The 27061-nt window shown below is 57.7% G+C and overlaps 6 protein-coding genes and 1 pseudogene across 16 annotated transcripts in view; 3 read left to right on the forward strand and 4 right to left on the reverse strand.

The window, feature by feature from the left end:
- Positions 1-1379: 1379 nt before the first annotated feature.
- Positions 1380-2594, reverse strand: LOC107308564 (NAD(P)(+)--arginine ADP-ribosyltransferase 1-like). The gene has a single exon (XM_015852531.3). The coding sequence runs from the start codon at positions 2545-2547 to the stop codon at positions 1609-1611; it is 939 nt and encodes a 312-aa protein (XP_015708017.2). The 5' UTR covers positions 2548-2594; the 3' UTR covers positions 1380-1608.
- Positions 2595-2769: 175 nt separating this feature from the next.
- Positions 2770-6680, forward strand: LOC107308558 (uncharacterized). The gene is made up of 7 exons (XM_032442311.2): positions 2770-2837; positions 3746-3945; positions 4072-4180; positions 4359-4596; positions 4689-4740; positions 4845-4899; positions 5042-6680. Exons 1-7 carry the CDS (start codon positions 2770-2772, stop codon positions 6171-6173), a joined length of 1854 nt encoding a protein of 617 aa, XP_032298202.2. The 3' UTR covers positions 6174-6680.
- Positions 6681-7794: 1114 nt separating this feature from the next.
- LOC146762915 (NAD(P)(+)--arginine ADP-ribosyltransferase 1 pseudogene) lies at positions 7795-9212 on the forward strand (annotated as a pseudogene). Its single transcript, XR_014942292.1, has 2 exons — positions 7795-7855; positions 8024-9212. The product of XR_014942292.1 is annotated as an NAD(P)(+)--arginine ADP-ribosyltransferase 1 pseudogene (transcript).
- A 3036-nt stretch (positions 9213-12248) lies between these two features.
- On the forward strand, positions 12249-13514 carry LOC107307845 (NAD(P)(+)--arginine ADP-ribosyltransferase 1-like). 2 transcript variants are annotated; one of them, XM_015851347.3, is made up of 2 exons: positions 12249-12294; positions 12463-13514. In XM_015851347.3, the coding sequence occupies exon 2, from the start codon at positions 12484-12486 to the stop codon at positions 13384-13386; it is 903 nt and encodes a 300-aa protein (XP_015706833.3). In that variant the 5' UTR covers positions 12249-12294; positions 12463-12483; the 3' UTR covers positions 13387-13514. The 2 variants fall into 2 exon arrangements, with proteins under 2 accessions (XP_015706833.3, XP_085392815.1); XM_085536689.1 differs by lacking the exon at positions 12249-12294 and having other exon boundaries at positions 12387-13514.
- A 909-nt stretch (positions 13515-14423) lies between these two features.
- ART5 (ADP-ribosyltransferase 5) lies at positions 14424-16678 on the reverse strand. 3 transcript variants are annotated; one of them, XM_015852615.3, is made up of 5 exons: positions 16546-16678; positions 16203-16302; positions 15174-15888; positions 15049-15081; positions 14424-14861 (listed from the first exon to the last, which is right to left on the reverse strand). In XM_015852615.3, exons 2-5 carry the CDS (start codon positions 16260-16262, stop codon positions 14833-14835), a joined length of 837 nt encoding a protein of 278 aa, XP_015708101.2. In that variant the 5' UTR covers positions 16263-16302; positions 16546-16678; the 3' UTR covers positions 14424-14832. The 3 variants fall into 3 exon arrangements, with proteins under 3 accessions (XP_015708101.2, XP_015708100.2, XP_085392814.1); XM_015852614.3 differs by having other exon boundaries at positions 15049-15888; XM_085536688.1 differs by having other exon boundaries at positions 15049-15911; positions 16546-16578.
- A 384-nt stretch (positions 16679-17062) lies between these two features.
- Positions 17063-20739, reverse strand: CHRNA10 (cholinergic receptor nicotinic alpha 10 subunit). 3 transcript variants are annotated; one of them, XM_015852616.3, is made up of 5 exons: positions 20532-20739; positions 19712-19857; positions 18969-19123; positions 18140-18672; positions 17063-18067 (listed from the first exon to the last, which is right to left on the reverse strand). In XM_015852616.3, exons 1-5 carry the CDS (start codon positions 20596-20598, stop codon positions 17610-17612), a joined length of 1359 nt encoding a protein of 452 aa, XP_015708102.2. In that variant the 5' UTR covers positions 20599-20739; the 3' UTR covers positions 17063-17609. The 3 variants fall into 3 exon arrangements, with proteins under 3 accessions (XP_015708102.2, XP_085392810.1, XP_085392809.1); XM_085536684.1 differs by having other exon boundaries at positions 19712-19790; positions 20532-20672; XM_085536683.1 differs by lacking the exon at positions 20532-20739 and having other exon boundaries at positions 19712-20092.
- A 506-nt stretch (positions 20740-21245) lies between these two features.
- Positions 21246-27061, reverse strand: part of NUP98 (nucleoporin 98 and 96 precursor) — a 32613-nt gene continuing 26797 nt past the window's right edge. For 4 of the 5 annotated variants that reach the window (XM_085536672.1, XM_015852589.2, XM_015852587.2 and 1 more), the window contains 7 exons: positions 26737-26880; positions 25875-26017; positions 25225-25446; positions 24122-24363; positions 23604-23758; positions 23076-23187; positions 21789-22961 (listed from right to left, as the gene is read on the reverse strand). In XM_085536672.1, coding sequence (XP_085392798.1) covers positions 22744-22961; positions 23076-23187; positions 23604-23758; positions 24122-24363; positions 25225-25446; positions 25875-26017; positions 26737-26880 — 1236 coding nt within the window. In that variant the 3' untranslated portion in view covers positions 21789-22743. Of the gene's footprint in view, positions 21272-21788; positions 22962-23075; positions 23188-23603; positions 23759-24121; positions 24364-25224; positions 25447-25874; positions 26018-26736; positions 26881-27061 lie in introns of those variants that run through there. The other variant, XM_085536673.1, reaches the window with a different exon arrangement.

The raw sequence follows: 27061 nt of genomic DNA on the forward strand, positions 1-27061 counted from the left end.
TTGCCCAGATAAAGTTATTCTTATAGTCCTCGAGAAACAGGGTCTTCAGCTGAGCATCCTTCCCATCTTCTGCTGGTGTTTAGACCCACAAGGGCTGGAAAAGCCCTCTAAGATCCCCAGGCCCACCCCACCATGCCCACTACCCACATCCCTCAGTGCCACATCCCTGCAGCTCTGGGATACCCGCAGGGACAATGACCCCCATTCCCTGGGCAGCTGTGTCACAGCATCACCACTCGTTGGGGAAGGAATGTTCCTAACACCCAACCTGACCCCCCCTGTTGTAATTTGAGGCTGTCACCTCTCATCCTTTAATCCTTATGGGAGCGGTCCTGCTGCCCTCTCCAGGCCTCTGTTAGGAACTGAGGATCATAGGGAACATTCTGAGTTGGAAAGGACCCACAGGGAACACAAGGCCCAACCCCCAGCCCCACACAGCACCACAAACCCAACCCTATGGGAGTATAAGAAAGCCTGTTCAGAGCAGATGCTGTGGAGCAAGATAAGAAGCATGAGAAAGCAAAGCTGAGAACCAAGGACATCTCCAGAAGGGGAGAAAAGCAAAAGGAACGGCTCATGGCTCTGTTTGGATGAGTGCCTGCATGCACGGCTATGGAGTGTTTGTGGATTGCTTTGTTGACACGTAAAGGCAGATGGGAAAGTTGTAAAGGTTGATGGGAAAGCTAAAGAAGGGAACTTGTGAATGTATGCAAGTGATGAGAGAACCTGTAATAAAGGATTTGGATCGTTCACATATGACTCCATGCCTGATTGTCACAGCACCCAATGTCAGAGCAGTGTCCCAGCACTCTCTGATCTCCAGCAGCTCAGGGTTGTCCCACCGTGCTGGGAGCTGAGCCATGCCTACCACCCAGTGGGGCACAGCCTTTCCCTTGCCCCTCATCCTCCCCACCTCTCCAAGCATGGGGAGATTGGAGGGCATAGGGAGAGTGGAGAGCAGGGGAGCACAGGGAGACTGGGATCACTGGGGAGTGGGGAACCCGAGGAGCAGGGCATGGCCAGGCTCCCCTCCTCCCAGCATGGAGGGTCTCCACTGGGAGCTCTGTGCGGAGCCCATGGGACCCAGACAGCAGAGCAGCACCCCAGCTCTGTGCTGCCCCAGCCCAGGTGCTGCCTTTCTGCTGCAGCTGCAGAGGAGATGCTGGGCATGTTCTCCAGGCACCTTCTGGCTCAGAGCTGCTCCTGACACTTCCCAGCTCAGCGCTGCACAGCGGGGTTGGGGCAGCACTGCAGGTTGGAGCTGCCCCACAGCCTGGGGCCCACACACCCACCCCACTCCCACAGCAGACCCGGGTCCCCACACCTCCCAGGTGCCACCAGGACCACAATGCAGCACAGCAACACAAACAGCATCAGAATGCTGAAACTCGAGGTTTAATGAGAGAAAAAAAAGAGGGCACACGTCCTGCACACCACCGGCCCTTGGGCACACGTCTCTACCCATCCCCACACTTGGATTCTGCTGCTGCCCTTCCCCTGCACACCCCACGGCTTCACAGAGCTCTAAGTTGCTCAAGCTTCCCATCTCCCACCTCCCACCTCCCCACAAACAGAGACGTTCCCTTCACCTCCACACTCCCCATCCCCTTACAGAGCTGCTGGGATGGGGCCACCCTCTCTGTGCCCCCATCCATTCGAGACAGGTCTGGGGCAGGGCAGGGAGTACAGAGCCAGCCCAGGGCTGAGCCCCAACCCCACCTCCTGGTGTCCCCAGCCCCACTGCCCACCCTGATCCTTCACAAGCTCACAGTTGTGTCTGCTCAGTGTTCCATTAGAGCGGAGTTGGATTTGGGGTTTGCCATTTATTCTGGTGAAGTTGGTGACCTTGAAGACTTCAAAGGGTGGGATGAGGACTTCACTCTCTTTCTCAAAGTAGGACAGGTTCTGGATGGGGACGCCATAACAAGTCTTAACCTCAAAGATGGTGTCGTTGCCAAACTTCTTTGTGGCATTCTTCCATAGGGAGGTGGAGGTGAACTGGCCGAAGCGCACAGCCTTGCCTATTTCGGCAGTGAAATTGATGCCCCGTACACCGCGGTAGACGTTGTGGCAGTCGGGCTGTGATCTCTGCAGGGCTTGCAGCGCCTGGGTCAGGAGGAAGTGCAGCACCTTGAAGTGGTATGAATTGAGGTAGTGCTTGTGGGAGCGCCCACCCTGACGGGTGGCTTCATTGAACTGCTGACACATCCCACCTGCAGCACTGTACGCCAGCACAGCGATGGCCTGATCCTGGGTCAGCTGCGGGCAGTCAGAGAGACGGCGGCAGCGCTGCTGCCATTCTGCAGATGCTTTCTTCCAGGTCGTAGCATAGGGCTTGTTTGTGTCAATCTCTGTACGGTTCAACTCCGGTAGCCGAGCCTTCATCTTGTCCTCACAGCCATTGTATTGGTCATCATAGGATTCATTGGCCATGTCCATCCGCACTGCGATGGGGCCGAGGTCACCTTGTTGCAGGGTGCTGCTGGTGGCCGACGTGCTGAGCAAGGTGCCGGCCAGCAGCACCCAGCACAGGGCGAGGAGCTCCATGGGTGGGAGCGGCTGCAGGGGCTGCAGGGAGAAGCGCAGCAGATGCATCGGGGTGAGCTCCAAACCCACCTGCACCCACCCTGACACAGGAGGGAAGAAGCCCCCGTCTGCGTCCCCATCCAGGGTCGCTGGGCTCTTCCCCACCCCGCTGCCCCCAGCCTCCATCCCACGGCTGGCATTCCCTGTTACCTTCACTGTGTCTCAGGCAGGACCCACGGCGTGATGCTGCTGCAGGACACCCAGAGCTGCCTGCTCTCACTTTATAGAGCAGCCCCAGCCTGTGACCCTGCGTAACTCACGTGTCATCACCTCAAAACCCACCATTGGTGGCCAAGTGTTTGCAGTGGCTGACAGCAGGAAACATCCACGTTCAGCCATCCCCCTCACCTTGGTGCACGTCTGAGTCTGGTCCCACAGACTCTGAGATGAACCAAAGGGGGATCCCAGGCCACAGGACACTGTGCTGAGCCGTGAGTTGCCCTTGGGGGCTGCTGCTCAGGAACAGCCACCGGTCAGGCACTACCGAGCAATTGCCTTGGACATCCCTTTCTTTATCTTCTGCTGTTCATCTTTCCTATCTCTCTCATCAAACCGTCCTTCTCTCAACCGACAAGTTCTTACAGCTTTATCTGTATCAATGCTCTGCCCTATCTCCTGTTGGGTCAGTGAGCAAAACGGCAGAGTGTTGCTGAGCAGCTGCAGGGTTAAACCACAGCAGCACTGCTGCTGGTCAGTGTGCATCCCAGAGGGCTGAAATACCAACAGATCTGACCAGAAAGCAAAGACATTTCTTTACATTGTGGTATCTTCATTATTATCAGTGAATGGCATCAGTTTGTTTAACCACCAGCAGCGTGCAGCTCAGCAGGAGCAGTGCCATGTTCTGTGCACACAGCGCAGGACAGGGCAGAGGAAGGTTGTGGAGATGGGGAAGGGTCTGGAGGGCAAGATGCAGAGTTGTAGCTGACACCACCTTGTTATCCCTAGGAAAGCCTGGAGCTCCTTGGCTGCTTGAGGTCCCAGAATTCTGAGGTTTCCTTCCTTGCTGTTCCCTAAGGCTCGGGGTCCAGCAGTGATTCCACTACACAAACAGGTTACTGGTGGCAGTGCCACATGGAGAAACTCAATAGCCATTAAGTCTGAGGAAGTTCAGTAAACAAATTGTCCATGTTGTGCATTATTTCTTTTGTTTTTGTAGCTATCGGGTCATCCATGTCTTCCAATTTCAGGGCTTACTGTTTAATCTGAACCAGCTGGGCTCCCTGCTTCAATCTGAATGCTGTTGGTGCTGCATTCTTAGCCCTACCTGGGGTTTCTACTACCCCCACCTGGGGATAAAACTGATCACACACCTGGCAATGTTCAAGAAGTGCATGGATAGGGAGCTAGGAGACATGGGTTAGGGGTTTCCTGTAGGTCTGGTAAAGGGAGGACGGTTGGATTAGATGATCTTATAGGTCCTTTCCAACCTTGTAAATCTATGATTGTATGATTCTGCCCCCACTGCTGCCTGTTCCTGCCCAGCTGCTCTGGGGGCCCTGCAAGCAGAGCCACCAAACAGGAAAGGGGTAGAACAAGAAGTGTCTGTTTGCTTTCGTTTTGCTTTCATATTCCACACTCTGGAGGTGCTGCAGTGGGATCATGGCCCTCTGCTCTCTGTGCAGGAGCAAAGCCCCAGTGCAGGCCAATTCCAGCAGCCCAGGAGTTCCAGGGCCAGCAGTCAGAGAGGGGCTACGGGGTGGGTTTGTCCCAGCCCTGGTGCTCAGCACTGAGGGGCTCTGGTTACCCCAAAGTTCCATCTGGTGCTGCAGGCCGGAGGGATGGAGTGGAACACCAGGACTATTGCATCATGAAGAGAGGTCCACGTGTGTCACAGATGTGGGCCCTGCAGAGGGGTCTGTTCACACGGGGCACAAAGAGAGTGGGACACATTCCTCCTGTGGAAGCAACGGGACATCACCTGAGCGCCAGCAGAGGAGCATCACTGTGGTCGTGGAGAGCCCCAGCTACACAGAACCAGTTGGGACGGCCAAGCAGCTGCTGATGCAGGTCAGCGGGGTTTCAGTCGTGCTCCCCTTCCAGCAGCTGGGGGCACAGGGCACAGGGGCTGCTCCTCACCCACCCACTCACTGCTCACACAGAAATTCTCTCAGATGCTGAGGAAGGAGAGAGCCCAGACCAAGGACAAGAGCGGTGAGTAGCCCTGGTGCCAGCGCTGAGCACCCTCCGAGGGGTCGGCAGCCCAGTGTGGGGCTGAGCAGGGGGTCCCGGCCCCTCACACACTCATGTTTTGGCAGATGCAAGGTGGAAGGATGAAGCAGCGGGGATGCCATCGCCAACCTCGAAACTGCAGTGAGTGCTGCTTGGCCAGACCTGCCTCCCCACTGCTGCAGGGCCTGGGCACGGGGCCATGGGTGGGGGCTCTGATGGGGTCACAGCCAACCTGTGGGCATGGGGAAGTGGGTCCCCTCATCTCCTCCATTTCCTCCTGCAGGACGAGCCCAGAGAAAAAGAGCATGAAGCCCATCTTTGCTCCTCTGGCATCCATGCCATCCCTGGGCTCCCTGGCTGCATCTTCTGCCTCCTCATTCTCCTCCCTCTACTCCTTCCCGGAGCCCTGGCCTGGTGCAATGGCAGAGCTGGCCGCCCTCAGTGCTCAGCCTGTCTCAGAGCCACAACCAGAGCCAAAGCTACAACCAGAGCCAAAGCCACAACCAGAGCCAGAGCCACAACCAGAGCCAAAGCCACAACCAGAGCCAAAGCTACAACCAGAGCCAAAGCTTCAACCAGAGCCAAAGCCACAACCAGAGCCAAAGCTACAACCAGAGCCAAAGTCACAACCAGAGCCAGAGCCACAACCAGAGCCAAAGCTACAACCAGAGCCAAAGCTACAACCAGAGCCAAAGCCACAACCAGAGCCAGAGCCAGAGGTAGAGGTAGAGGTGGAGCCAGACCCAGCCCTGATTCCCAGCCCTGAGCCCCCAGCTCTCCTGGAAGCAGTCCCCAGCTCCCTCCAGTCTCTGGGGCCAGGTGAGCAGAAGGATGGAGCACAGAGCCCCACAGAGCCCTCCCTGCCCCACAGCTCCCACTCAGAGCTCATCACGGAGCTGCTCCAAGCCATCCATGAAAACCACACGGCTGTTGAGCGCCGCTGCCAACTGCTGCAGGCAGTGCTGGAGCAGCAGGAGGCGGCCGAGACCACAGACCAGGAGCCCCCCAGCCTCCACCTGCGCATACGGATGGATGTCCATAGTCCTGGGATCTGGCCGCTGCTGAGGGGGCACAGACGCATGGATACGGACACGGATAAAGACACAGACACGGACACGGATGCAGACAAGGACATGGACACAGATGGGCGCGTAGAAGAGGAAGCTGAAGGGAGTGCCCCAAAGGAGCTGAACCAGAGAGTCCTGATGGACCCAGGCAGGACCAGCCCAACAGGGTCCCACTGGGATCCCAAGGACATGGACCATCCGCAGGTGACCCCGGGGCTGTGCCGGGCCGGGCAGTGCCTGCAGGATTGGTGCTGCAGGCTGTGGCGGTGGGTGCAGGACCGCTGGAAGCACTGCTGTGCACAGCCCTTTTGGCAGCACTGGTCCTACATGGGGAGGAAAACCCTCTGAGCCCCAGTGTGGGGCCTGGCACCGTTACAGCCCCTCCGGATCAGACCATTGGAGGGTTTCCCTTCCCTGGAGCTGCTGATCTCTTCCCGTCCTAGGGCTCGGACAGCCTTGCAGTGCCCCCAGGCAGCGATGGGGCTGCACCCATCCTGGGGCTGTAGCACAGAACTGCAGAACCACATCCTGCTTTGGGTGGGAAGGGCCCTCCAAGCCCACCCTGTGCCAACCCCATGGGCAGGGGATGCTCCCATCAGCCTGGCACCCCCTGGTGCTTTGTGTGTAACACAGAACCATCGTTGGGGCAGAAAGGAACAGCCTGGGACAGAATCAGCTCAGCAGGACCATAGGAAGGGGATTGAGATGTCTTGGAAACAACAGGATGGCGGCCGGATGGGACAAGATGGAATGTGATGTAACGGTGTCAGAATGGAGTTAACAACGGGAAATGTGAATCCTCTGCTCGTGGGGCGACTGCCATTGCAACTGCAAATAAAGTCTGCTTTTATTAGAGACACTGTTGTGAGAAATGATTGGGTTTTTCCAGCACTTCTGTGGCTCTGGGCTCTGCAGTGATGGGCACCAGCGCTTCTCCCTGCCAGGACCTCACTGCCCACTTGGTGTCTCCTCTTTTAGCTTAAAGCCACTGCTCTGCTGTGGCAATTGAGGCACAGAGTGAGGTGGGAACCATCCAAATTGAAACCCAGCCCCTCCACTGCAGGCTCCGGCAAGTCTTACACACATCTCTGAGCTCCCTCCAGTCACTCTCCATCCCCCTACATGTCCATAGAACACTTAACAAGTCTCCCTCATTCATTGACAATAATGAAGATACCACAATGTAAAGAAATGTCTTTGCTTTCTGGTCAGCTCTGTTGATATCTCAGCCCTCTGGGATGCACATGGAGCAGCAGCAGCACTGCTGTGGTTTAACCCTGCAGCAGCTCAGCACCACTCTGCTGTTTGTTTACTTCCCACTGTGGGCTTGTGGACAGCATCGATATAGTTTAAAGTGTGAGAACTTATCGGCTGTTAGAGAGACAGATAGGTGAGAAAGGAAGATGATAAAGGAAATAAGGTTTGTGGTGCAGAAAGAAATGACTCAGTAGCTGCTGCTCGGGGCCCAGCCTGTCCCAAAACAGCAGCAGCCCCCCAGGTCCAGCTCCCCACCTCACAGCTCAGCACAGTGCCCTGTGGTCCGGGACACCCCTTTGGCCTTTGGAGCAGATGGCCTGGCTCAGTGTCCTGCAGCTCCTGGCACAGCCCAGAGTCCCTGCAGGCAGAACATTGCACACCTTGTTGGAAGCAATGCTCACCCCAACACAACACACAGCACCCAATGAGCTCCTAGGAAGGCCGTCAGCTCCATCACACCCAGCCCAGCTCACTGGGTCCAGCACCAGCGCCTGGGAGCCCCTCTGCACCGAGAGCTGCAGAGCCAGAGCTGCTCATCTGAGAGCCCGTGGGACCGGCCCCAGACATGCACCAAGGTGAGGGGGATGGCTGAACGTGGATGTTTCCTGCTGTCAGCCACTGCAAACACTTGGCCACCAATGGTGAGTTTTGAGGTGATGACACGTGAGTTACGCAGGGTCACAGGCTGGGGCTGCTCTATAAAGTGAGAGCAGGCAGCTCTGGGTGTCCTGCAGCAGCATCACGCCGTGGGTCCTGCCTGAGACACAGCGAAGGTAACAGGGAATGCCAGCCGTGGGATGGAGGCTGGGGGCAGCGGGGTGGGGAAGAGCCCGGCGGCCCTGGATGGGGAGGCAGACGGGGGCTTCTTCCCTCTGGTGTCAGGGTGGGTGCAGGTGGGTTTGTAGCTCACCCCGATGCATCTGCTGCGCTTCTCCCTGCAGCCCCTGCAGCCGCTCCCACCCATGGAGCTCCTCGCCCTGCGCTGGGTGCTGCTGGCCGGCACCTTGCTCAGCACATCGGCCACCAGCAGCGCCCTGCGCCAAAGAGACCTCAGCCCCAGGACGGAGAAGATGGACATGGCCCTGAACTCCTTTGATGACCAATACAATGGCTGTGAGGACAAGATGAAGGCTCGGCTACCAAAGGTGAACCGTACAGAGATGGCCACGAACAATTTCTATGCTGCCACCTGGAAGAAAGCATCTGCAGAATGGCAGCAGCGTTGCCGCTGTCGTTCTGACTGCCCGAGGCTGACCCAGGATCAGGCCATTGCCGTGCTGGCATATACTGCTGCAGGTGGGATGTGTCAGCACTTCAATGCAGCCACCTGTCAGGGCTGGATCTCCCGCCAGCACTACCTCAATTCATACCACTTCAAGGTGCTGCACTTCCTCCTGACCCAGGCACTGCAAGCCCTGCGGAGATCACAGCCCCGCTGCTACCATGTCTACCGCGGTGTTCGAGGCATCCATTTCACAGCTGAAATAGGCAAGGCTGTGCGCTTCGGCCAGTTCACCTCCACCTCCCTATGGAAGAATGCCACAAAGAAGTTTGGCAACGACACCATCTTTGTGGTGAATACCTGCTATGGTGTCCCCATCAAGAAACTGTCCTTCTTCAAGGAGGAGAATGAAGTCCTCATCCCACCCTTTGAAGTCTTCAAGGTCACCAGCATCACCAGAATCAATGGCAAACCTCAAATCCAACTCCGCTCTAATGGAACACTGAGCAGACACAACTGTGAGCTTGTGAAGGATCAGGGTGGGCAGTGGGGTCAGGACCACCAGGAGGTGGGGTTGGGGCTCAGCCCTGGGCTGGCTCTGTACTCCCTGCCCTGCCCCAGACGTGTCTCAGGGGGATGGGGGCACAGAGAGGGTGGCCCCATCCCAGCAGCTCTGTAAGGGGATGGGGAGTGTAGAGGTGAAGGGAACGTCTCTGTTTGTGGGGAGGTGGGAGGTGGGAGATGGGAGGCTTGAGCAACTTAGAGCTCTGTGAAGCCGTGGGGTGTGCAGGGGAAGGGCAGCAGCAGAAACCAGGTGTGGGGATGGGTAGAGATGTGTGCCCAAGGGCCGGTGGTGTGCAGGACGTGTGCCCTCTTTTTTTTCTCTCATTAAACCTCGAGTTTCAGCATTCTGATGCTGTTTGTGTTGCTGTGCTGCATTGCGGTCCTGGTGGCACCTGGGAGGTGTGGGGACCTGGGTCTGTTGTGGGAGTGGGGCGGGTGTGTGGGCCCCGGGCTGTGGGGCAGCTCCAGCCTGCAGTGCTGCCCCGACCCCGCTGTGCAGCGCTGAGCTGCTGTGACCCCCCAGTGCTGTGCGGCTGAGGACGGGTTCGGCCATGCTGCCTGTGTTGGAGCGGTGGACCTTTGGTGGGCACAGAATCACAGATTCACAGAATTATCAAGGTTGGAAAAGACCTAGAAGATCATCTAGTCCAACCATCACCAATACTTCCCAGCTAAATCATATCCCTCATCACAACATCCAAACATTTCTTGAACACTCTCATGGTCGGTGACTTCTCCACCTCCCTGGGCAGTGCATTCCAATGCCTGACTACCCTTTCCGAGAAGTAATATTTCCTAATGTCCAGCCTGAATATCCCCTGGCGCAGCTTGAAGCCATTCCCTCTAGTTCTATCACTGTCGATATGAGAGAAAAGGCCAACCCCCAGCTCACAACAACCTCCCCTCAGGAAGTTATAGAGAGCTATAAGGTCTCCCCTGAGCCTCCTCTAGACAGAACAATCCCAGCTCCCTCAGCTGCTCCCCATAAGAGTTGTGCTCAAGACCGCTGACCAGTTTTGTTGCCCTTCCTTGAACACACTCCGGGGCCGCAATGTCTTTCTTGCAGTGAGGGTCCCAAAACTGAACACAGTACTCAAGGTGCGGCCGCAGCAATGCCGAGTACAGGGGGACAATTACCTCCCTGTTGCTGCTAGTAACACTGTTTTTGATGCAAGCCAGGATGCCGTTGGCCTTCTTGGCCACCTGGGCACACTGTCGGCTCATGTTCAGCCGAGCATCAATCAGTACCCCCAGGTCCATTTCCTCAACACAATCCTCTAGCCACTCTGCCCCAAGCCTGTAGCGCTGCCCAGGGTTGTTATGGCCAAAGTGCAGGACCCAGCATTTGGTCTTGTTGAACCTCATCCCGTTGGCTTCAGACCAGTTCTCCAGCCTAACCAGATCCCTATGCAGGGCCTCTATACCCTCAGGCAGATCCACTCCCTGCCAATTTGGTGTAATCTGTGAACTTACTGAGGGTGCACTCAATGTCCTCATCCAGGTCATCAATAAAGATGTTGAAGAGGACAGGCCCCAGCACTGACCCCTGGGGAACACCACTCATGACTGGTCTCCAACTGGATTTAACTCCATTTACCACCACTCTCTGGGCCCGGCCCTCCAGCCAGCTCCTTACCCAGCCGAGTGCACCCATCCAATCCATGGGCTGCCATCTTTTGTAGGAGAATAGCATGAGAGACAGTTGTGAAGGCTTTGCTGAAGTCCAAGTAGAGCACATCAACAGCCTTTCTTTCCTTCATCCATCAGATGGGTCACAGGATCGTAGAAGGAGATCAGATTGGTCAAGCAGGAGCTGCCCTTCACGAACCCATGCTGGCTAGGTCTGATCTCCTGCTCATCCCACACCTGCCGCATCTGTCATCTCCCTCAAGACAATTCGTTCCATTCCCTTCCCTGGCACCGAGGTCAGGCTAACAGGCCTGGAGTTGCCCGGATCCTCCTGACAACCTTGCTTGGAAATGGGAGTCACGTTGGCAAGCCTCCAGTCTTCTGGGACCTCACCCGTTAATAGGGAGTGCTGAAAGATAATGGAAAGCGGCTCAGCGATCACCTCCACCAGTTCCTTCAGCACTCTCGGGTGAATCTCATCCGGACCCATGGACTTGTGGCAGTCCAGTTGGAGTAGTAATTCCCTGACAGCTTCTTCAACAATCACAGGGGGTTCAGTCTGCTCCCCAGCCGAGACTACCAGGTCAGAGCGTGGGGAGCCCTGGGAATAACCGAGATGACTTTTAAAGACAGACATAAAGAAGGCATTCAGAACCTCTGCCTTTTCCTTATCCTCTGTGATCACATTTCCAACCTCGTCCAGTAAAGAATGGAGATTCCCCTTTATCCTCCTCTTACATTTGATGTATTTGTAAAAGAGTTTCTTGTTTGTTTTTACCCCAGCGGCCAGCTTAGATTCAAGCTGTGCTTTTGCCTCTCTGATTTTCCCTCTACACATCTTAACAGCCTCTTTGTAGTCATCCTGAGTTGCTCTTCCCTCCTTCCACAGGTGGTAGATTCTCTTCTTCTACTGCAACCTTAAGAACAGCTCCATGACGATACCACAGTGTAAAGAAATGTCTTTGCTCTCAGTCTCTGGTCAGCTCTGTTGATATCTCAGCCCTCTGGGATGCACATGGAGCAGCAGCAGCACTGCTGTGGTTTAACCCTGCAGCAGCTCAGCACCACTCTGCAGTTTGCTCACTGCCCACTGTGGGCTTGTGGACAGCATAGATATAGTTTAAAGTGTGAGAACTTATTGGCTGTTAGAGAGACAGATAGGTGAGAAAGGAAGACGATAAAGGAAATAAGGTTTGTGGTGCAGAAAGAAATGACTCAGTAGCTGCTGCTCGGGGCCCAGCCTGTCCCAAAACAGCAGCAGCCCCCCAGGTCCAGCTCCCCACCTCACAGCTCAGCACAGTGCCCTGTGGTCCAGGATACTTTGGCCTTTGGAGCAGATGGCCTGGCACAGTGTCCTGCAGCTCCTGGCACATCCCAGAGTCCCTGCAGGCAGAACATTGCACACCTTGTTGGAAGCAATGCTCACCCCAACACAACACATGGCATCCGATCAGCCCCAGGAAGGCTGACAGCTCCATCCCACCCAGCCCAGCTCATCGGGTCCAGCACCAGCGCCTGGGAGCCCCTCTGCACCGAGAGCTGCAGAGCCAGAGCTGCTCATCTCAGAGCCCGTGGGACCGGCCCCAGACGTGCACCAAGGTGAGGGGGATGGCTGAACGTGGATGTTTCCTGCTGTCAGCCACTGCAAACACTTGGCCACCAATGGTGGGTTTTGAGGTGATGACACGTGAGTTACGCAGGGTCACAGGCTGGGGCTGCTCTATAAAGTGAGAGCAGGCAGCTCTGGGTGTCCTGCAGCAGCATCACGCCGTGGGTCCTGCCTGAGACACAGCGAAGGTAACAAGGAATGCCAGCCGTGGGATGGAGGCTGGGGGCAGCGGGGTGGGGAAGAGCCCGGCGGCCCTGGATGGGGACACAGACGGGGGCTTCTTCCCTCTGGTGTCAGGGTGGGTGCAGGTGGGTTTGTAGCTCACCCCGATGCATCTGCTGCGCTTCTCCCTGCAGCCCCTGCAGCCGCTCCCACCCATGGAGCTCCTCGCCCTGCGCTGGGTGCTGCTGGCCGGCACCTTGCTCAGCACGTCGGCCACCAGCAGCACCCTCCGCCAAAGAGACCTCAGCCCCATCACGCTGCAGATGGACATGGCCCTGAACTCCTTTGATGACCAATACAATGGCTGTGAGGACAAGATGAAGGCTCGGCTACCGGAGTTGAACCGTAGAGAGACTGCCATGAACAGCATCTATGCTGCCACCTGGAAGAAAGCATCTGCAGAATGGCAGCAGCGCTGCCGCCGTCACTCTGCCTGCCCGCAGCTGACCCAGGATCAGGCCATCGCTGTGCTGGCGTACACTGATGATGGTGGGATGTCTCAGCAGTTCAACAAAGCCACCCGCGATGGCGGACGCTCCCGTCATCATTTCCTCCATTCATACCACTTCAAGGCGCTGCACTTCCTCCTGACCCAGGCGCTACAAGCCCTGCAGAGATCACAGCCCGGCTGCCACAACGTCTACCGCGGTGTTCGAGGCATCCATTTCACTGCCGAAATAGGCACAACCGTGCGCTTCGGCCAGTTCACCTCCACCTCCCTATGGAAGAATGTCACAAAGAAGTTTGGCAACGACACCATCTTTGTGGTGAATACTTGCTATGGTGTCCCCATCATGAACCTATCCTACTTTAAGAATCAGAGTGAAGTCCTCATCCCACCCTTTGAAGTCTTTGAGGTCACCGACTTCACCAGAATAAATGGCAGACCCCAAATCCAACTCCGCTCTAAGGGGAGGGAGAGCAGACACAACTGCGAACTTGTGAAGGAGGTGGGGTTGGGACACAGCCCTGGGCTGGCTCTGCACTCCCTGCCCTGCTGCCATGGTTTTGTGGTGTGGCTGTCAATATTCCACATCATAACGTCATGTGCAGTATGAATCATTCATGCTCCAGTTCCGTGGAATGGCAGCATCCCAAGTACTCAGCTCTCGGAGGAGAACTACATATCCCAGAGGACGTCGTGGTCAGAGATAAGTCACGGGAGGAGGACATATATGATCTCGCTCCCAGGCTGGAGTTCTCTCTCTCTCTCTCTCTATCAGACTCCCGGGGAGTGGGAAGCGTTCCAGCCGTGTCACCTAGAGTTCACAGTCGGCCTCTCAGTCTTCGGGGACTCTCTCACTCTGTTTTGTTCAATTTATTAGCCTCAATCATATTGTATTATATTGTGTTATCTTGTATTCTGATATCATATTTAGTAAAATAAGTTTTTTCCTCCTTAGATTGCTGCCGCTGTTCTTTTTTCCAGTTCCCCTTTTCCCTTCCTTTCCAGTGTGGGGAACCTACGGGGTGACTGCCCCATCATGGGCACGGGTAAATCTAGGTAACCCATGACACCTGCCCCAGACACGTCTCAGGGGGATGGGGGCACAGAGAGGGTGGCCCCATCCCAGCAGCTCTGTAAGGGGATGGGGAGTGTGGAGGTGAAGGGAACGTCTCTGTTTGTGGGGAGGAGGGAGGTGGGAGATGGGAAGCTTGAGCAACTTAGAGCTCTGTGAAGCCGTGGGGTGTACAGGGGAAGGGCAGCAGCAGAATCCAAGTGTGGGGATGGGTAGAGACGTGTGCCCAAGGGCCGGTGGTGTGCAGGACGTGTGCCCTCTTCTTATTTCTCTCATTAAACCTTGAGTGTCAGCATTCTGATGCTGTTTGTGTTGCTGTGCTGCATTGTGGTCCTGGTTGCACCTGGGTGGTGTGGGGACCCGGGTCTGCTGTGGGAGTGGGGTGGGTGTGTGGGCCCCAGGCTGTGGGGCAGCTCCAACCTGCAGTGCTGCCCCAACCCCACTGAGCTGCTGTGACCCCCCAGTGCTGTGCAGCTGAGGATGGGTCTGGCTGTGCTGCCCGTGTTGGAGCAGTGGCCCTTTGGTGGGCACCACATGGGCTTCTGTCCCCCTCAGCACAAACAGCTCAGACAGCGTTTTGGGAGCAAGAATTGGGCTTTTAATGCATTCTGGAGCAGGCTGCTCCCTGCAGTGCTGCCTCTGCACGGCTCCTGTGCCCGCTGGGCTCTCCCCCTCAATTCCTGCAGCTCTCCATGCCGAGCTCCCCATTCTCCCTCCAGACCCTCAGCACTCCTCAGCACTGGCCCCATCCTGGAGCCCAGAGCCCCGCAGACCCCAGGCCATGTGCTGGTGAGGGTCTGTGGGCTGTGCTGCTGCCCCACATTGGGCCCCCCATGGCAGCAGAGCCACCCACAGGGGATTCAGGGCTGAGTCCATGAGCTGAAGAAGCGCTGAAAATGGGACCCGAGCAGCTCTGCCCTGGTGCAGGCTGTGCTGACGCATCCCTCCTGCATGTGCAGCTCTCTGCTCACGTTGCTCTGCCCCTCACAGCTCGTCTCCGTGCCTGGGGGTGGCTGCAGTGAGATGGAGGACATCAGGCACCTGCCGACCCCAGCCTGGCACCAGCGTGGGGTCTGTCTGACCCCACTGATGCTGGAACCTGCACCCAGACCCCAGAGCGCAGGGATAGGTCTAAATGAGAGCCCAGCAATTAGCGCTGCAATGAGCTCTGCCATCACTTGTGATGGTCCCAGCTCCTACCTGTGCTGCTCCTGCACTCGGGGCTCTTCTCATCTGCGGGAAGGAGAAGGGTTGTGCTATCGGAGGAGTTGGGGGCAGCAGAAGGCCACAGCAGCGGCCATCTGGATGGCTGTGCCCCCACTCACGGCCCAGGAAGGCGCAGTTGAAGTGGCTGCAGGTCCTGTTGGTGCTCCGCAGCACGAAGCGGTGAGTGGCGCCGTCGGGGAAGACCCAGAAGATCTCATGGCCGGGGATCAGCACCTCCTCCTCCTCCGTGTATAGAGAGAAGGCGTGGATGGGGACCCCGAAGCAGCTGCGGATGCTGAGGAACGAGTCCTGCCCGAAGCTCTCTGCTCGCTCCCTGCTGAACGAGCAGGAGGCGAAGGAGCCGAACCTGAACGGGCTGGTACCGCGCAGCTGGTACCGGGCGCTCGCCATACCCCGATACACGGCGGTGCCGTAGGCGGCCTCGCAGGGAACCCGCAGCAGCTGCAGGGCTCTGGTCAGGTAGAAATGCATCGCCTTGAAGGGGAAGCTGGCGTTGTAGGCTGCCCACGAGCGGCCGGCAGCCCGCACGGCGGCGTTGAAGACGCGGTGCAGGTCGTTGTCGGTGTAGGCGATCACCGCTTGGCCGTGCTCGTCCTTGAAGCCGGGGGGCAGGAGGGGGGACAGCGCATCCTTCACCCGCTGCCAGCGCTCCGCAGCCCGGCCCCAAACCCTGCGGAACAGCCGGGACTCGCCCCGTCCCCTCTCCCGCTCCAGCAGCTCCGGCCCCGCCGCCTCCATCTCCTCGGCGCATCCCTCGTACTGATCGTCGAAGGCGTCGCGGCTCATGTCCATCAGCAGCTGCTGGGTCCCGTCCTGCTCCAGGACACGGGGCTGAGCTGCAGCCCCACGTTCCGTGCTGTGTCCGTGCCCTGGTTGTGGGTCCACCCCCCCCAAAGCCGTGGGGCTCAGCAGGAGCTCGGGGTTGATGCAAGGGGGGGTGAGCAGCAGGAAGGAGCGCTTCCCCTATGGGGCCGCAGGGGACCCTGCACCCCGCAGAAGCCGCAGAGCAGGGAGAGCAGCCCCGACACGGAGCGGAAGCAAAAGCGATGGGCAGAGTGGAAACCTCCCCCAAAGGCAGCGGGGATGGGGGTCCCGGGACGCAGAGCCCCCATAGCAGCACCACTCACATGGGGGGCAGCCAGCAGAGCCCCGAGGCACAGCCAGGAACAGCGCAGCAACGGGAGCATCCTCGGGTCCCACAGGGATGGGAGACGTCAAACCTCAGCGCTGCCGTGGGCACAAGGGAGAGATTGGGGTGAGCCCATGTGGGGCCGCTCACCCCCAAGGGACGGGGGCTGTCGGCTCCAAAAGGGACCCACAAAGGGGTCCCTATGGCAGCCCCCAATAACCCCCCCGGGGACAGTCCTGATCCCCTGGGCCCTCCATAGAACCATCCCCGCTCCGCAGCGCCCAGGGGTGGCAGCAGCCCCACGCTCCCGTCCTGGTGTCCCCCCCAAAGTGCCCCCATACCAGCGCTGTCCCCGTCCCACTGCTGTTCCCGGTGGGGCTGTCCCCACTGCTGCGTGTTGCTGCCCAGCTGCTCTGGGGGCCCCGCAACCGGAGCAGCCAAACAGGAAAGGGGCAGAACCAGAAGTGTCTGTTTGGTTTCAGTTTGCTTTCATTTTCCGCACTCTGGAGGTGCTGCAGAGCCGGTACCACGCAGGGAGGAAGATCCTCCGAGCCTCAATGTGGGGCCCAGCATCATAACAGGGAAGCGAAGGGAAGGGAAGGGAAGGGAAGGGAAGGGAAGGGAAGGGAAGGGAAGGGAAGGGAAGGGAAGGGAAGGGAAGGGAAGGGAAGGGAAGGGAAGGGAAGGGAAGGGAAGGGAAGGGAAGGGAAGGGAAGGGAAGGGAAGGGAAGGGAAGGGAAGGGAAGGGAAGGGAAGGGAAGGAATCGGGCACTGCTCCTGCTGAGCTGCACGCTGCTGGTGGTTAAACAAACTGATGTCATTCACTGATAATAATGAAGATACCACAGTGTAAAGAAATGTCTTTGCTTTCTGGTCAGCTCTGTTGATATCTCAGCCCTCTGGGACTCACATAGAGCAGCAGAAGCACTGCTGTGGTTTAACCCTGCAGCAGCTCAGCACCACTCTGCCGTTTGCTCACTGCCCACTGTGGGGTCGGGGACAGCATCGATACAGATTAAAGTGTTAGAACTTGTCAGCTGGGAGAGATCTTGCTGGAGTGGGAGAGGGCAGCCAGGACCCTTAGAGAACACCCCAACAGCCCCCAGGCCAGGAACACCCCGGTATCCATTTGCACATAGAGATGGATGTCCTTGGTTCTGGGAGGGGGGACACAGGTATGGACATGGATAAGGACAAGAACATGGACGCAGATGGGCGCATAGAAGAGGCAGCTGAGGGGAGTGCCCCAAAGGAGCTGAACCAGAGAGTCCTGATGGACCCAGGCAGGACCAACCCAACAGGGTCCGGGGCACTGAACGCTCTGCACTTCAGTGTGTGCTGGGGATGAGCTCCATGGGCACCATGGGGACGTGCAGTCCAAGGGGCACTGGGCATGGGGTGGCAGTCACGCAGCTTTGCCGATCACCAGCACGCTCATGAGGAAGACCATGAGGAAGAAGACCCACATGAAGAAGCGGTCCATCACTTTGGCCACCTTCTTCCACTCTGCGGCGCGGCGCTGTGCCGTGCGGTGCCGTCGGAAGACGCCGGCAATGTACGCCACGCTGCTGAGCACCGCGTGGTGGTGGCAGAGGCAGCGGCTGCGGGGGCACAGCCCCGGCTCCACGCCGTCCCCAGGGGGGTCCTGCGGCCCCGTCCCTCCCGTGCCCTCACTCCGGGGGCGGCCGCAGCTCTCGCCCACCTCGCAGACACAGAGGGCGCGTGCCAGGTGGTGCAGGATGAGGCGTCGTGCCCATGGTGGCACCGGGCGGGCACCCGGCCCACAGTGGTGGATGTTCATGATGAAGATGGTCAGCGCGGTGGAGGCGGTGATCATGGTCATGGTGGCGATGTAGTACTTCCCTATGGGGCAAGAGGGTCAATGTGGGGTGCTCATCTCCCCACCGGGAGCCCCATGCCCTCCCCTGTGCTCACCGATGAGCGGCACGCTCTCCGAGGGCGGCATGCTCTCCGCCACCAGCAGCTGGAACACAGTGAGCGCCAGCAGCACCGTCACCCCCAGAGACACCTTCTCCCCGGAGTCAGCGGGCAGGTAGAAGCCCAGCGGCGCCAGGAAGGAGATCATAACGCAGGGCAGCAGCAGGTTGAAGATGTAGAAGGAGGCGCGGCGGCGGAGCAGCAGCGTGTAGGTGACGTCGGGGTAGGGCTCCGAGCAGCAGCCATAGGTGATGACGTTGCGCGTGGCCGGCATGCCCAGCACCTCCCACTCCACGTTCTCCACGAAGTCGGTCAGGTCGCCCGTATCCAGGCGGTTACGGAGGTCAATCTGGTTCCCGTTGTAGGTCCAGGAGCCGAAGGTGAGGCGGCACTGCTGCCCGTCAAAGGGGAAGTAGGAGACGTCCACCTTGCAGGAGCTCTTGGTGATGGCGGGGGTGTCCCACATGATGTGTCCGTCAGAGCGCAGCACCACGTTGGTCTCCATGGAGCCACCAAAACGCTCGTCAGCGCTGGGCAGAGATGGGCAGGGGGGAAGGGGGGTGGCCACCGTGACCCCAACCCCGGTGGGCTGGCACCAGTGTGCACCTCCATGCCTTGTCCCCATTCTACATCACTGTGCCGTGTCCCCTCCACATCCCCACATGCTACATCGCCCTATAACACCCCACAACAACCCAACCACGTCCCCATGGTGCTCCCCCAGCACAGGTGACAGCTCCTCACCCTCTCTATGCCAGAACTGCTGGTTTCACCCCAACCTGCACTGCTCCCCTACATCCCTCTTGTTGGGGTGAGCACGACCCACTTGTTGTAGAGGACGATGTCCGGCCTCCAGACGTAGCTGCTGGGGATGCGGATGCTGTCGATGCCTCCATAGGCGTCCTTATCCCAGGCCAGGTGGGCGTCCAGCCAGGCCTGGCGGACCCACAGGTAGGAGGTGAGCACCTGGTTCCGCTCGTCCTGCGGGGGCACAGGGTGGGAAATGGCCCTGGCAGCACCTGCGGCTCCATGGGGTGAGCCCAGCATGGCCATAGGGTGAGAGGGTCTCCAGGGGGTGGTGCTGGGTTTGAGCTGGCTTGGGGGATCCAGGCTGGTTTGAGGAGCTTGGGGTAGGGTCTGGGTGGTTTCTCAGGGGTCTGAGCCGGTCTGGGGGGATGTGAGTTGGTTTTGAGAGGTCTGAGCTAGCTGGGGGGATACTGGTCTGGTTTCAGGAGGTCTGAGCTGATGTGAAGGGTTTGAGGTTGTTTTAGGGCTATCTGAGCTGGTTTTGAGGACTTGGAGCTGCTGTGGAGGAGGATCTGGACTGGTGTTAGGGAGTTTGAATTGTTTTGTGGGGAGCTGGGCTGGTTTTATGGGATGTGAACTGGTGCTGAGAGGTCTGAGTCGATGCTGAGGGTTTGGAGCAGGTTTGGGGTGAGATCTGGGCTGATTTGGAGGGGGTTGAACCGTCCTAGGAGGGATCTGTGCTGGTTTCCAGGGGAGCTCTGAGTCGATTCCCAGGGGTCTGGGGGAATCTGGGCTGCTGGGGGGGGGGGTGACAGCGCTCACCATGTCGATGATCTGGGACAGGGTGACCTGCAGGGTGACGTTCAGCGCCCGCTCCGTGTCCTCGGCGGGTCGCAGGGCGCTGGAGTAGTTGGCGAAGAGGTCGTGGAGCAGCTTGTGGGCGAGTCGGCCCTGAGCGGCCCCACAGCCTGCAGGACCACAGCCATGGGGCAACAGGGACCCCATGGGGGGACCCCACTGGGACCCCCATAGCCAGGAGCCGCCGCATCCCTGCTCCAGGTCCATCCGTCCCCATCCCAACAGCACGCTACCTCCAGCAGCCCACGCCAGGCTTGCTTCTCTCTAATGTCTCTTGCTCCAATTATTTTTACAAATCCCATTATTTCTACTATTCCCATCATTCCTGCCATTCCCATCATCTCTGTTGATCCCGTTCTTTCCACTATACCCACTATTCCTACTAACTCCATTATTACCCCGTTATTTCCACTGCTCCCTTTCTTTCCACTCTCCCCATCATTGCCCTCCTCCCAACCCAGCAGACGGACACATCCCAGCCCCAGGATGGAGACGGAGGTTTCTGAGCCCCCAGCCCCAATTTGGGGCCCCTCGTTGCCCTGAGATCCCCAGGGTGGAGGGATCACTGTCGGCCCTGTGTCGCTGAATGCTTGATGAATGGGATTGCGTTTCGCTCACGGCGCAGCGTTGGAGCTGGGGTGGGATTTGGGGGGGGCTCAGGGCAGACCCTCCCCACAGGGGGTTTGCATTCACCCCTGGTGTTAAATGGGGGCTCTGTGGGCGATGTCCCGTCCAGGTTGGCATTATCACCCTCCATCCCTTCTGCTCTGAGCCCAGCGCTTACCTGGGAGCAGGACGGTGCAGGTGATGCTGAGCGCCAGCAGGCAGGTGGGCAGCGCGGTGCTCCCCATTGCAGTGGGGCCGTCAGGAGTTGGATGCTGGAGGCATCGCCGGCGTCACCTGCACAGCATCTCCTGGGGCCGGGAGGGGTTGGGGCGGCCTTTAAGAGCTCAGCACAGGGTGACGTCAGGGGGGGGATGGCGGCGGCCTCGAGGCGGGCACACAGCACAGGGTGGGAGAGGGGCACCCCAAAGGGCTCTGCTGGGGTCTCAGGGGGAGGGAATAACTGTGGACTTGTGAGTGGGGGTCAACCCATGGGCAGCTGCTGCTCTCAGCAGTCCTGGCTGCTGTCTGTGGGGGTCTGTGCCCCCACTGTGCCACCACTGAGCCCCCTGGGGGGGATTTGGTGCTGGGCAGGTGGAGATGTGCCACCATAACAGAGACTGGGGATGGGACCTTGGCTGCCCACGGGGGTGGATGGAGGTGCTGGAGGAGGTGGATGCGAATGGTGCTGGAGATGGAGGCGATGCGGGTGATGGAAGCAATGGATGGGGGTGGGTGAGGCGCTGGAGGTGATGGGTGGAGGCAACGCATGATGGAAACGATGCAGGTGGATGAGATGCTGGTGATGCAGAGACGGTGCAGGTGCTGGAGGTGATGATGGAGGCGGCGATGCTGCAGGGGATGCAGGTGGCTTTGGGCAGAGTGCAGGACAAGGGAGGCACATCTGTTCCTATTTGGCTGCTGAGAACCGAAGAGAATAAAGCGGATCCATCAGAAGGGACCTACAGAGATGATGGAGCCCAACAACCTCAGTGCTCAGCACAGCTCAGGCTGTTCCTGGGGGCAGCATCCACGCGCCTCTCCCCCATCCTGCGGCACTGCAGCAGGTGCCCAGCAGACCCCGATCGGTTTTAAGGCCGGAGGTTTTGTTTCCAGGCGGTGAATTATTCATCCCAGGACGGCAGCTGGGCTCCTGGAGAGGCAATTAGGGTAATGGAAGGCAGCGTGACCCGGCTCAGCGCGGGCAGGTGTCACATTCAGCACTGCCCCGCTGCCACCACAACCATGGTGCTGCAGGAGGCTCCATGGGGCAGCCCCAGGGCCCCATCAGCCCCATTTCAGGGCTCGGTGCCCATTGAAAAGCCCTACAGCAGCACTGTGGGTCCCCAGGCCACCCTCCCACAGTGTGGGTCCATCCGCTCCCTCCCACCCCCAAGTGCAGCCCTGCAGCTGGTGATGCAGCAAAGGAAGCGGTGGGTTATACTAGAAACATTTTATTTCTCGTTTTCAAAAGGACAGCAAAATAATCTAATCGAGTCTTTAGAACTTCGCCATAAAAACCTTCCCGTCACCCCCCGGTGCTGGAGGACACAGCAAGAGGCCGCAGAGCGGGCAGAGGAACGGCTGGCAGCACCCAGCACAGCCACACAGCACTGTGCTCCTTTAGCATCCGTCCATGTAGGTGGGTTTGCATTCAATGCAGCCAGACTGCGCGGAGCACGGAGCGCACAGGGCAGCAGCGGTGCAGGACTGCAGAGCGCTGAGATCAGGACCTGCTGTGCTCCATGGCAGCACTCAGCAACGCTCAGCAGCCCCCCCAGCCCAGCCTAAGGCACACACGGAGCTGGCAGCTCCCCATGCTCTGTGCTGGGGCAGCAGCTCTACCGGTGTTTGGGGCTGGAGCAGAAGGAGCCACGCAGCTCCCCAGCATAAGAGATCTAATAAGACCCCAAGTTGGGTTCCTCCCCCCCTTGCATCCCCCCCAACCCACAGAACAAACACAGACCCAGCCTGGTGCTCCTGCTGGGCCGGTCCTGGTGCTGGAGAGTCACCATTGAACACCCGCGGTGCCAACAACAGGAGGAGGCCAACAGTCCCCACAGAGCACTGCAGGCCCCACAGAGCACTGCAGACCCCATAGAGCACTGCAGTCCCCTCCACACTGCCGGAGGACGAACCCCATGGGCACCCCTGCAGAGCACAGTCCCACCTGGTCGCACAAAGAGGCATTTTATTGATTCTAGGAAAGAGCCGTAGAGTTCAAGTGCCGCCCAGTGAGGTCCATACAGACCCCAGTGCTGCTCCGGCTCACAAACAACGCCGTAAAGCTGCCCACAGCTCCACAGATAAACCCGTGTGTGGCTGGAGCGGGGCGAGGAAACACTGCAAGAGTCCGTGAGAGCTGCGGGTGGGAATCAATCAGTGTGTGCCCATCACTGCGTGACAACCGTCAGCTCCCGCAGGTAGGACTGTGTCAGGCCCCGCAGCTCCTCCAGGGCGTAATCCTCGGGCATGGGCAGGCGGCCCACGTGCGGTGCCAGCAGGCGGAGGGGCACGCGGTGCAGCTCGGGGCTGCCCTCAGCCAGCGGCTCTGGGCTGTGCTGCAGGCTGAGCACCACGCGCAGCAGGTTGGCGATGCGCTTGGCCATGTCTGGGAAGGGGAGATAAAGCAGGGAGGGAATGGGGTCAGCTGCACACAGCGGGGGTGGCGATGGGATCCTTCCCCACCACACCACCCTCCGTGCTCCCCCCGGTGCCCCCGTACCTGACTGAGCCAGGCGGTCCCTGGCATTGTGGCACTGGATCTGCTCTATCCTGTTGCACAGCGACGTCACTTTGGTATGCAAACGCTCCAGCTCGTATGTGGAACAATCCAGCTGGAAGCAAAGGAGAACAGGCACAGCTGAGAGCCACCCAGAGCCTGCAGCAGGGAAAACCCCAACCGCCCAGCTGCACTCAGCCACATCTGTCCCACCAAATGCACCTTAAAAGCTGAGCTCAGCGCCTGAAGCGCCAAAGGGGAACCCTGGAACTGAATTAAGCAGGACTGAGATGGAGGCTCCTCACTGAGCACCTCGCTCTGCTCCTCCTCTTTCACTAAGCTCTCATGCTGCCAGGGCAGAGCTCACCTTGTTTGACATCACCTACCAGCTCTGTGCTCCCAGAGGTGCTCACATCTCAAGGATGTGCACCAACGTTGGCATGGAACAGTGCAAGGTTATTCTAAGAACAAGGTCCTGTCCGAGCTGCAGGAAACCCCACAGGAGAAAAACAACCCATGACAGGCTGCTACCTGCTGAATCCTGTCCACCATCTCAATGACTCGGATGTAGTCCAGGTAGACCAGCCCTGCCAGCTCCCAGTCCTGGATGAGTGAGCTGCGCTCCGGAGGGGAGAGATCTTCCAGGAACCCCTTCAGGTATTTGTAGTCTTCATTAATAATGGCATCTAAGGGGAACAAACACAAGCAGTTCAGCAAACAGGTTCTTTGTATGTCTGTGACATCTGCTGCTACAGGAAAGCCCTCTGTGTGACTGTGCCTGCAGTGTCACAGTGCCTCTCCAACAGCTCCCTGTCTTTCTTGTACCGGGGGCCCCAGACCTGGACACAGCACTGCAAATGGGGCCCCACAAGGGCAGTGGAGAGGGACAATCCCCTTCCTGTCCCTGTTGCCACCCCACTGATGATGGAGCCCAGGATCCCATTTGCTTTCAGAGCTATAGGAGCACACTGCTGGCTCCATCACTTCTGTTCTCACTGTATTCCCGCACAGTGTTGGAAAGAGAATGGGAGAAGTGGTTCTGGGCTCACCTGAGGCGAGGTGCCGCACAACCAGCTTGTGGCACTGGTTCCAGTGCCCAGCCTTGAACAGGAACAGGGCCTCTTTATGCTTGTCGCCCTCCATCCGGGCTCGAACAGCCTTTGCTTCATGAATCCACTCTGCAGGGACGCAGAGCCGCTGTGTCAGGAAGGTCTCCTTGGCCCACGACTCGGGGGTCTCACATAGAGTGCAGTGCCGGCCCAGCAGCTCACGCACGGCCTTCTCACGTATGCTGGTGGGAGCAGAGAACAGGATGCTGCTCCATCACATTGCATCACAGCACGCTGGGCTGGAAGGACCTCAGAGACCCCAACCCCATCCCCAGAGCAGGTGCGTGCCCTCAGCTCAGGGTCCCAGTGCCCACCCATGGCCTCCGGCTCCTCCAGGGATGGGGCCCACAGCTCCAATCAGCACTGCTGGATGAAGGGTTTCCCCTCGCATCCCACCCAGCACTCCCTCCCTCAGCTTACAGCCATGAACTGCATTACTTCAGCACAGCCTAAACACCACTGAGGTCATCACTAACAACTTCAGCACTGCAGCTATGAATGATTTCCATAAGCTTTAACTGAAGCTACTGGTTGGAAAAATAATGCTGAAATGTATTAATTGCATCTGTAAACACTAACAGCAAGAGACACCCTTGGAGAAATGATGGCGTTAGTTACAATTGTAAGATAATTCTGGGTTAGCTATCTATTTTACAACAGAAACAAACCCACATTTCAGCAAGGTTCAAATCACACACACGTCTATCTGTTCCCTTTGGATCTGAACAGGGCCATCGTTTTGCACTAATGATGCTTTCAGGCCAAGCTCTCCAGCACAGTAAACTGCCTGAGCCACAGAAGATAAGCCCAGCTCACCCACTTTGCTTCCTACGTTTGTTTCTGCAGAGCAGTTCAGCAGTCATTGAAGTGCTGTGTAACACCTAATAAGGCACCCGAAGCAGAACTGCTCATGCTGCTTTGTAACCCTGACACACTGCTCTGCACACAGCTCCAGCACAACCAGAAGCTGTGATAGCTACGGTCTATAGATCAGACACTGGTTGGTTTCTCTTTGCCTTGAGAATTATGAGACGTTTACTTACTGGGTATCGGGCTCATGCAGCACCACAAACACGGCCCACTCCCAAAGGCCTTCGCTCTCCAGCTGGGCAGCATAGCTGGCATTCAGCACACCCTGCCCCTGCCTGCACAGGTGGCTGTAGTTGAGGGCACGGAGCACCTCCCACAGGTGCCAGCTGAGGCGATAGTCCACGGGGTCAGATGTTACACTCCTGGGATCCAGCAGCTGGTCCAGGTCGTAGTGCCTGGAGGGAAACAACAGTGCCACAATAACAGCTAATGGTGCAAGCATCACAAAAGCAGAGATCAGCGTTGTTTGGTTCCTCTCCTTCCATCACCACCTCCAGCTCTTCCATAGACTCCCCCTCTGAGTCTGCAGCCAGACTGCCACAGCCATTGGGTGTCCCCGTGCTCCCTCTGCAGGCTGCTCTGCGCCTTCAGTGAAAGCAAGATTACAGCAGGAAGCACTCAGAAAAGAACAAAATCACGTTCCTAAGCTGGTGTTTAACCACCTACAGACAGCAGCACCACACACTGTAAGGCCATGCTGGCAAGGCAGATTTGCCACCACTTTAAGTTCAGAGAATAGCAAAGCTAATTACACACACGTCATTTGGGAGGGCACTGTCTGACCAGGCTCTTCCAAACCACATTTGAACCATTCCCCACTCACCTGTCGCTGTAGAGCTTTAACAAATGGAAGCAGACATCTCTGAGAGGTCTTCCTGCATTATCGTCTTCTTCAATGACACAACCAGAGCCTTCCAGGTAAGGAGGCAGGGGGCAGCAGGCGTATTTCTCAGACTCTGATGTGGTCTAAACAAATTGTTTTATGGGTGAGTTTAAAGACAGCACACCTTACACTGCCACACCATGTACAAAGCTCACACTACGCACTGCTGCAGCATTAAACCTCTCATTAGGAAGGTAGAACTGAGGCTGTGCTTGGGCCACCTTTAGGGTCAGGTTACCTGCAGTTCAATGATTTTGCACCATATTTTCCAGTTTACAGCAACACAGCTTGCATGACACACAGCCATACACTGTCTGCAGGAGCTGGGGATGGAAGCAGAGCCAGTGGCGTGGCAAGGAGCACTTCAGCAGACAGCTGAGTATTAATTAGCACAGCAGGAAAACTGATGGGCCACCAGGTTCAGATGGATTTTGTGCTTTGTGCTCCTACCTCCCTGCCTCTGTCTCACTGTAAGCACAGGAAGCAGGTGGGAGATCAGTTTGAAATAAGTCACTGACACAGCAAGGAGAAGAGGGGGGCACTTCACAAAAGTATCACCAGGAGGCTCAGCATCAGTCATTTCACTCCACAGAGGGAAAAGGAAGATCTGTATCAATGTGAGCTGCTGCACAAACGCATCACTAACACCAGGGAAGGAATCACACTGTGACAACTGATAGGCTGAAAGCAGCCTCAGCTGCAATGTGTGGCTGCTCACAACACTCAACCAGATCCATGCAGCACCAGTCCACAGCAACAGGCAGGAGCAGGAAAGGCCTTTCACCCAGGCACAACGACCTACCTGAAATGCTGCCTCGTACATAGCAAGTGCCTGGGAGATAGAAGCTGTTGGAGGAAGGAGGTACCAGAGGTGGATGGCCACACAGCGCTTCCAGTCCAGCTGTGAGCACACATTGACGCTGATTCTCTCAGACAACTGCCATACCTGGAGGATTACACAAGTCACACACAGGTTAATACCATACAGGACAAGAGGCAGCACACAACAGAAGTCTCCTTAGTAAAACAAACAGGAAGCCCCAATGTCAGTTTGTATTCCTTTCCTGCTATGTATAATGTTGGGATTGGCTATCAAAACTTAAACTGACTGCTGTCAAGAAGCAGAG

The sequence above is a fragment of the Coturnix japonica genome, chromosome 1 (assembly GCF_054131305.1).
Source record: "Coturnix japonica strain WE chromosome 1, WE-NBRP24, whole genome shotgun sequence".
NCBI lineage: Eukaryota > Metazoa > Chordata > Aves > Galliformes > Phasianidae > Coturnix > Coturnix japonica.